This window comes from Trachurus japonicus, unplaced genomic scaffold (genome assembly GCF_045865225.1).
Source record: "Trachurus japonicus isolate A0001 unplaced genomic scaffold, Traja_1.0 AP031211.1".
Taxonomy (NCBI): domain Eukaryota; kingdom Metazoa; phylum Chordata; class Actinopteri; order Carangiformes; family Carangidae; genus Trachurus; species Trachurus japonicus.
This window is the reverse complement of record NW_028221344.1, coordinates 1,809-11,502: the sequence shown is the minus strand read 5'-3', so window position 1 is coordinate 11,502 and position 9,694 is coordinate 1,809. Positions and strand designations below refer to the sequence as shown.

The following is a 9,694-nucleotide window of genomic DNA, read 5'->3' as shown; positions in this document are numbered from 1 at the left end:
AATTACACTGGAATAAATTGAGCTTTATTTTTAGTTAATGTTTCCACTGCTATGCTCAGTTAACAGTGAACCTAATGGGAGATGTTTAGGACACACAGACCCATTAAATAAAGTGTTTAAAAAATTCAACTAACACATCTGTCCTTGACCTCATGAGATTTGAGAAAAAAAAAACACCCAGAAGCTTTTAATGTGCAGCATGGAAATGATGCTTTACTAAAAGAATCCCATGGTGCAGTGGGCCAACGCTCCAGGTACTGGTGACCTACATCTCCCGTCGAGGCTTCATGGTCGCACAATCAGGCCCACTCACTTCCTCCTAAGTCACAACCTTTCAGCTACAACCTTGGACTGACCAATGTCATCGCCCTCCATTTCCACACTTTCCCTCCAGATGTTTTCTCTCTGTGCAGTGTGTATCTGTCAGACATTGCAGGAGCCGTCAGAAGACCTGACCCCAATACTCTCACCCGGGTCCCTGAGAGCCCAGAGAGCCCAGTCGAGTCGTCGTGATGCTGCAGAAGCCATTATTTCCCATTAGTGTATGACGGCAGGGCCGTTTGTTACAGCGAGGCCCTGTGGAGTATCAGGTAAGTCACTGTGCCCCTGTCCTGCTGTTTGTGGGGCTCCATTGCTGGACATTGACCAAACTGGAGCTTCTATGGTCACACATTTTGCTGAAAGGTTATTTAAAAATAACTTTAAGCTATTTGTAAGTTTTCTGTTCCATGGTTTATTGGGGAAACCCATTAGAAATTTGAAGTCGGAATTCAGAACTGGAAAAGATATCACATCCAAGTGTTGACTGCCTTTGAGTTATGATTTGGTAGCATGTCAGAGACGCAACTCTTTTGTTAGCCATCATCATTGTTAGCTAATACAAAGTATTAACAATGCATTTAGACTTGATGACCAAAGGTAAGCCACAGATTCAACCATGAACCAAATTAAGCACCAGTTCAGTTCGTGGAATGTAATATCTGTTGCTGGTAATCCAAAAACAGACAAACCATGACACATAAACATAAAATAAAAATCTGCTGTCTGTTGTTTATTTACTATTTTTAACAGGAAGTTCTCATAATTTGTGTAATTTGTAAGATTGTGTTTTCCATTTTGTTTAAAGCCACCACAGAATAAAGTAAAGATCATGGCTAAACCATAGCCTATTGATATCCCATCCACATATTTTGTCTATTCCAAGTCTTGATCACCAGACATCGGTTGTGACAGCACCTGCTGCTGTACGGCCTGCTCTGTGTTTTACTACCTTGTTTGTTGTGTCTGAGAGTGAAACAGTGATGATTATTTGACCACCCACCTACTTTGGCCATGTATAGGCCTAATGTGTTTTTGTCTATGAGATTAGTCTGACGTTGTTTTGCCTTTGTCCGAGCAGAAGGACAAACCAGCTATAACCCGCTGCACCAAAGGTAAAGCAATTAATCTGTTGTCTTTACAGAGGGAAGTTTAGAGTGTTTGTCTGTCCTTCAGTGCACAAGACAATCCAGCTCAGAGCTGAGAGGACAGCACTCTGTTTGGGATCATGCCAGAAAATTATATGAAAGTAGACACACACACACACACACACACACACACACACACAGACAAACACAGCAGCAGAGCTAATCACAGCTGCTGCGTCTGCACCAAGCCCTCTTGTCTAATGACCAGATATGACAAGCATTTCTCTCTTCATGTCATTTAATTCATAACTGTCCTTGAATCTGTTTTTTTCCTGGCTGCTTCCTTCAAGCTGATTGGAAATAAAATAGAGGTAGCAGCAGTTTTTTTTTCCGGACCCAATTTTATCAGCAAGAGGTCCAAATGCAATATGCGTGCTGACTTCATTCATTTATGTAAGTGTGCATAATCAATCTCAGGGATGTTCTGTCTTGGATTTGGACACACAAAACACACAGGTTGGTTTGAATGTGTCCTCTAGGCTAACCAATCCTTCATATACCCCTCCACCACCAGACACACACACACACACACACACACTACCTGTCGCTTTCAGCCCGATCAATTTGTTCAGTTTACCCTGATGACACAGAGGACCCACTGGAAATATCCTATCCTCAAAATCTTCTTCCCGTCCCCCTCCTCTCTCTCCTTAAACGTCTGCCTTGGCTCTGCATGATGAATGATCACTTGGGCCAATCAATTCTATTTAGATAAGCCCCAGAGAGGACAGGAGAGGGAAGAAGGATGGATTTGTGGAGGATTCAGCATAGAGGCCCAAGGTTATTGTTGTTTGGGCTGCTCTCCAACCTGATACTTCACAGGTGAGGCGAGATTACTTCTGTACTCCAGGAGATGAACCTCTGGGAAGGTACAGTAGGTTTATGAAACCTTGATGCATGATTTACTCAGAAATGAGGAAAAAGCAAAAACAAAGTGTTGTTACAGGTAAAATACAACTGAATTTCTTTATGCCGTTCTTTTCACGCTTTGAAGCAACCTTTAGTAAGCAATTTTTACCTCATGTTTAAAGCCAAATCACTATGAACTTTGGGTAATTTCCTTCTACAGTCTGCAGACTCATGAAACATGTCCATAAAGGGCTCAGTGTGTCTTCAGAGAGTCCTCATCACCCCCATGCCCATGGTTGGACATGAGGGACAGCACTCAGCCCTCATGGACTCAAAAGAAGCACACTTAAAAGTTTGCGAGTCTGTTTGTCAAAACTTTTGCTTCTTTTCTTTTTTCATTTGGAATGAGCTCCTGTGGACACTTTATTTTCTTCCTCCCTCGGCTGTCAAACTTTTTCAGTGCATTTTCATGTAGACTCAACACTGTCCTCAACCATAGACTGTAGTGAACAGGATCTTGAAATCACTTTGACCTGAAGATGTGACATATGAGGTGTTCATCAACAGCTGTTAATGTGCAGAACAACAGCTCAGGAGTGTTTTAGACGTTGTATGAACCTCGGCTGTAGAGGTGATGTTTAACCCCATAGCTCCACCCAGTGGCTCATCAGCAATGGTGCAGGACGAGGACCAATGAGACAAACATCTTTCAAGTTTTTGTTTTTATTTAGTCAGGTATAGTTTTTTTTCTTTTTAACAGTTCATGATTTTTAAATATACAAGCACCACATTTTGTTCAACAACAGTGAAAATCTTGATGTGATTCACAGTTTAGACAACTCGCATGAGGTAATTGTCTGACATGTAGCTCTGAGGCACAGGTTTTTATTATGAATTGATTTTTATTTTATTCTTTTGCATTTCTGGTCAGTTTGGTCTGTTCTATTTCTACCTCTTTAATTTTAGCATCATTGAAAATCAATAAATAAAGATTAATGTTGTTGTTGTTGATAATGATTAAAAACAGAAAAAGAAAAGGTAAACCTGCAGTTTTCCTCACAAACAAGGACAAATAAACTCAGAGATTACACTCAGAATGCTCAATGCGCCATGACGACAACTGGCACAGTAAAATGAGGATATTTCATTACGATGTTTTGTTTGCGGAGGCTGAGCGACTGTAACAGTGAACAAAAGTGAAGCGTCGGAGGAGGAGATGAGCTCTGAGACTGAGAGCAGACAAACATAAAGAACACAAGATAGAAGGAAGGAAGTCTGCACACAAACAGGAAAAATAAAACCCCCATCTATATTGATGACGAGAGGAAATAGAATTGTGGGCTTGGATGCGGCGGTAAAACTTTACTGACGCCATTAGGTCTTATCTGGAATCACAGAGAAGCAACTGCAGCTGTTGATCTTTAGGCTATATTCCTGGAAGCAAAGTTAGACCTTCTGCGCTTCTCTTCTACATCACTGAGAACACAGTGTATGTGTGTGTTAAAGTGGCTGTAAGAAAACTCACTGCAAGGGAATGATTTGAAGCGAGAGGGAAGAACACGAGTGGTAGTTTGATTTCCTCAGATAAAATCAAGGTTTTTCTTTGACGCTTTCAATAGAGTAGAGTTTTAACTTTTTTTTTTCTTCCTATAATAGCACAATAAAACTCAACATTAATAAGCACAAAATCTAAAGTGTGAAAAAACCTCACAGTTATTCTTCATCTCTAATTTGCAGGTAGACGTCAGACACAGGCTACATGCTGCTCTCGTAGCTCACACTTGTTCGTGAGCCAGGTGTCAGCACGTGGAGATTCTTCTCCGCCTCTTGACTCTCGCTGAACACGTCCTCAGAAACAGTGTGGACTGACACTTTGACGCCCACGCTGCGTCCACCCTCCGCTCGCCTTTCACTCGATAGCAGCGCCTGGCACACCTCCTCTTCTTCCTCCTCCTCTCTGGCCCTGTCGGAGCAGGGCGGGCCTATAGCCTGACGGTTGCCGGGCAACGCTTTCTCCGCGTGGTCAGCCGGCGTCTCCGCGACCTCCTCCGCGAACGTCCTGCAGTTCAGGATGAGCGGCGGCAGGGGGACACTGCGCGCCAGCTCCTCCATGTGCCGCGCAAACTCCATGGTCTTAAACTGCGTGACCTTGGCGAGCTCCAGCGTTTTGGCCGACGTGATGATGGGGATGCGCTTGGCGACCTCGAAGGCCTTCTGCAGCTTCTCGGCGCCCTCGGTGCGGAACAGCTCGTTGATGGCCTTCTCCGTCTTCTTGAGGTGGCTGCTGACCATGCAGAGCCGCGCCACGTTCAGGACCATGGTGACGGCGAAGGCCACCAGGCAGACGATGACGTAGTACAGCCCCAGGCCGCTGTCGGTGTAGGCCACGCGCACAGTCACGGTGTAGTTCTGGGTCCCGCCGGCGCCATCGGAGGCCACGCAGGTGTAGCGGCCTCGGTCCTCGAAGGAGACCCCGCTGATGTTCAGGGCGCCGTTCTCCTGGATCTCCCACTTTCCTCCTTGAGTTCAAAAGAGACAAGACAACAAAGTTTGACCAAAAACTTTTAGAAGAAAGAGCAGAGGTTTTCACATTAATAGCTTATTTAATGAAGCATCAAAATCATTTACACAGGCCAACAAACCCAGTTAACTGTAATTAAAGTTCAGTTTTACATTATTGCATTTAAACTCTTGCATGAGTGATTTTTATACATTAGATTTGATTCAACAAACAAGACAAGCCGTGGCAGCATTGAGATGACTTGGACTGAGGAAGCATTAAACTGACAGTTAATGATCAATCACATCAACACGTGATGGAAATGATAAATCTGCAACTGATGTGATTTGACACCTGAAAACAACTGAAGGTCAAAACATGATAGAAGTTTAATTTTGTTGATGCCAAAATAACACTAGTAATTGATTGATTGATTGATATCTTTATTTCGATCATGTAAACGACAGTGTAAAAAAAATAAAATAAATAAGATAAAATAATAATATAATAAGTGAACAGAAAAAAAATGTATACACAACATCTCATAAGCAACGCAGTTTACATGAGCGAAAAGGAGTAGGAAGAAGTATAAACTTATCTAATCCTACCCCTATCATTTTAACTATATGTTCTAATTAAACATTTTACACATTACACATTTTAATCCAAATAGTAAGTAAGCAAACACCTTGTGTGAATTATTCAATGTACCTCTGGAGAATCATTTCTTTATGTCTCTTTTTAAACATGATTATACTCGAAATGTTTTTGATTTCAGTACTCAGATTATTCCATAGTTTTACTCCACAAATGGTGATACAGAAACTTTTCTTTGTTGTGCGAGCTCTACCAACCTTTAGATTTGATTTCTCTCTTAAATCATAACCTTGCTCTCTTTCGTGAAACATTCTCTGAATGTTTCTTGGTAGCAGATAGTTCCTTGCTTTATATAATACTTGGACTGTTTTATGCTCCACCAAATCAAACAATTTTAGAGTTTTAGATTTCCAAAATAAGTCATTGGTGTGTGCCCCATAATCAACCCTGTGAATAATTCTCATTGCTCTTTTTTGCAGTATGAAAAGTGGCTGAAGTGCAGTTTTGTATGTGTTTCCCCATGTCTCCGTACAGTACTCTAAATAAGGAAGAATCAGTGAATTGTACAGAATATAGAGTGATTTATGATCTAGGACATGCTTTGCTTTTACCAAAACTGAAATGCTGCGAGACAGTTTAGATTTGATATGTTTAATGTGAGGTTTCCAGCAAATTTTGTCATCTATTATCACTCCCAGGAATTTATTTTCATTTACTCTTTCAATATTTACACCATCTATTTGTACCTGTATTTGATTGTGTATTTTACAGTTTCCAAATAACATGATTTTTGTTTTGTTCAGATTTAGTGATAATTTATTCTTGTCAAACCATTTTTTAATTTTACTTAACTCTGAAGTGATGACATCCAAAAGTTGCTGCAAATTTTCACCAGAACAAAAAATGTTTGTGTCATCTGCAAATAAAATACATTTAACTAGACTAGACACATTACAGATGTCATTAATATATAGGACAAAGAGTTTGGGTCCCAACACTGACCCCTGGGGGACACCACATGCAATATCCAGACATTCTGACGAACAGTCTCCCATCTTCACATATTGCTGCCTGTTTCTCAAATAACTTCCCACCCAATTCAGGCAACCCCCCCTGATCCCATATTGCTCCAATTTATAAATCAATCTATTGTGGTTAATTGTATCAAATGCTTTTTTTAGATCAATGAATACTCCTGCTGCATATTGCTTTTTATCTATGGAATCTGTTATAGTTTCTATAAGTTCTGTTAAAGCAAGTGATGTTGAATGGTTTGATCTGAAACCATATTGACTGTTACTAAGTAAGTTGTGTTTTTCTAAAAAACTGTCCAATCGATTATTAAAAAGTTTTTCTAGTATTTTTGAGAATTGAGGAAGAAGAGAAACAGGCCTGTAATTTGTGAAGTGGTGACGATCCCCAGTTTTATACAGCGGTGTTACTTTTGCTAGTTTCATTTTATGAGGAAATTGCCCGGTTTGGAATGATAAATTGAAGATATGAGTGAGTGGTTTAGAAATCCCAGCAATAACCCTTTTTACTGTTTTCATGTCTATGTCATGACAGTCAGATGACATCTTGTTTTTACATTTATTAACAGTTTCTATAATTTCTTTTTCTTCTATTGCTCTGAGAAACATAGAAGAAGGATTCCTTTCTATGACCTCCTCATTGGTACTTCCAGTCATTGGTGGATCGGGGATTTTTTCTGCCAATTTCGGTCCAACACTTACAAAGAAATGATTGAACTTATTAACCACCTCCTCAATATTATCAACATTTAAATCATTATCAATAAAATATTCGGGGTAATTAGTCTGTCTAGAGCCATTTCTTTGTTAATCTTTGTTTGTGTTATTAAATTTAACATGTAAAATATAATGTGTCACTGATTACGTAACCTCATGATTAAACAGCTGTGTAGTATCAGTGTCATGAGCTGACGTTTTTGACAACTGTAAATTTTGATGTTGTCCTATTGTGTTGTATTGCGTTCCCACTGGTCTGTAGTGTTTGTTGTTGGGATTAGTTATTTTCAGGTTTAATCCTTTATATGATGCAACAAACTGCTTGGGTTTACTTCAATTTATTTGATGTTGAAAATAACCGTAATTTTTTGCCAGGTTTGGTACAGTTTAAGTCTGACACATATTCTTAGTTGAAATTCAACACATTTATGTGGTGTTTCAACACTGCATAAAAATACACATTAAAAATCAAATGTCCTTCCCTTTTCCTTGTGCAACAAACATTAAACAAAAGTTCATTATATAATTATTTTGTTGTATGTTTCTGTTGTTTCTTTTGATGTGATAATATTTGGGGATTTTATGGTTTTGGTATAAGGAATCTATAAGTCTTATTTGTCACATGCCAAGATACAGTGTACACCAAGTAAAGCATTATTTCATGAATATATTTGGGGAAGACAGTTCAGTTTTCAATATTATGAAATATTAGTTGGTGTCTGACTGAATGATGACATTTCTTTACCTTGATAATAAGGATAATGAAACTACAGCTCATGGCTACTGTACTTGTTTTGACTTCCACCTACTTTGACAGTGTCAAATTCTTTTATTTTTGTGTAGTCTTAACATGCCAGAGTGGTTTATGAGCTTCCATGCAGGACTCGTCCTACCTGCTCCCTCGCCCAGTAGATCTCCTTTTGGGCTGTACCACTTCATGTCATCATGGCCTCTGGTCACGTTACACTCGATCAGCGTGTTGGATCCCTCCTTGACCACGATGGAGGAGCTGTTGGACGGCTGTAGGAGGGACGCTGCCCTCTCCTCCGACCCGTTGTGAGCTGCTTCTGCTGTCCAGCCACCAAGCAGGAGGGCTGCGAGGAGCAGGAGTGACGGGTGGCGTTTCTCACGTGAAAACATGTCGAGGGCAGACGTGGCCTCAGCTCAACATCTAGACAAGACAAACCTGCAAAACCGGAAGTATTAACGGTTACAGCTCAACCAGCAACACAGGGAAAGTAGTTTGGCCTCTTGTTGATTTTCTCAAGGAATTACACCAGTTGTCCAAAACCCTAAGTCCATTAATGCAATCACAAACACTGAGACAATATCTACAAATGTAATAAATTGTATGATAAAGGTTTTAGCCTGTGTTTGTCTCGTCACTTGCCATGATTAGCCTACTAATTATGAGACTTTACATGTTGATGCGAAGGGTTTAATAGCTTGTGTTTTATGTGCCTTAATAATGTGTTTGGACTTTTAGCAGATATATGATTGGTTAATGTGACTTTTGAATACCTCATAAAACTGCTGGTAAAATGAACTTAAGATGCAGTATGGAGACAACTGGTAGTAATGCCATGAAAACAGCAGTGAGGAAGCCAGTTAATTGGTACAACAACAAAAATAACAACAATAGCCTAATTATAATGATTAAGTAAAAATAACAATTAAACTGCTTAACCCTTCATTTCAATTGGGCTACAAACTGAGTTTCTCATATGACTAAGCTAAAGAGTTATTTAAAAAACTACCATTATTTAATTAGTTCAGTGTTACATAATAGCCTATTATGATTTGAGGGGGAAATCGTAAATCATACAAAATTACATGAACATTGACCACTGAGAGCTACAGTGAACACCCACACAAAATCACCTTCATCACAACAGCCAACACCCAGCACCTGAACCCACCTGCTGCTCCGACACCAACAAAAGATAAACTCCTATTAACTTCATGTAAGTTCAAATATATTTTTCTATTTCTTTCTTCTTTTTTACTGCTATTTTATCGTTTAAAGCAGAACGACCACGATGTCTCTAAGCAAATGCGGCCACTTCCTTGTTCAGAACAGGTAATTAGCAGGTGAGTGGGCGTGGCTTACTGTCAAACAGGCGCTTTTACAATGGTGGGAAAGTGTGACACACTATGAGTTTTTGCCATACTGTACTTAAAAATGACAGAAAAAAATTGAGTTTCATAGTTTTGTCTATTTCGATTTAGTAGCCTCTTATAATTTATCATAAATAACTGTTGCACCTTCTCAGAGCTTATTTCTATTCATTCAAGTAAAATCTCCAGCTCTCTGCTTCAGCCCAGAGGAACACGTAGGATTAGTGAATGTGATGAATGGAAGCTGTCCTTCAGCCTATATATTTTTTTGTCATTATTCAAATATGCTAGAAGAAATCAGTGGTTTTATTTTGATGTTTCCAGTCTTACTGTAATCTATTTCCGATAGCAAACTACGTGATTGCGTCCATTGCGTCAAGCTGCCTACTGAACGGTAGTGATTGTTGGGTAGTAAG

At 39.7% G+C, this 9,694-nt stretch overlaps 1 protein-coding gene across 1 annotated transcript; it reads right to left on the bottom strand.

Annotated features, from left to right (window-relative positions):
- Nucleotides 1–3,662: 3,662 nt before the first annotated feature.
- LOC146959519 (microfibrillar-associated protein 3-like) lies at nt 3,663–9,242 on the bottom strand. Its single transcript, XM_085772981.1, has 3 exons — nt 9,080–9,242; nt 8,054–8,346; nt 3,663–4,834 (listed from the first exon to the last, which is right to left on the bottom strand). Exons 2-3 carry the CDS (start codon nt 8,298–8,300, stop codon nt 4,071–4,073), a joined length of 1,011 nt encoding a protein of 336 aa, XP_085629107.1. The 5' UTR covers nt 8,301–8,346; nt 9,080–9,242; the 3' UTR covers nt 3,663–4,070.
- Between the last annotated feature and the right edge of the window lie 452 nt (nt 9,243–9,694).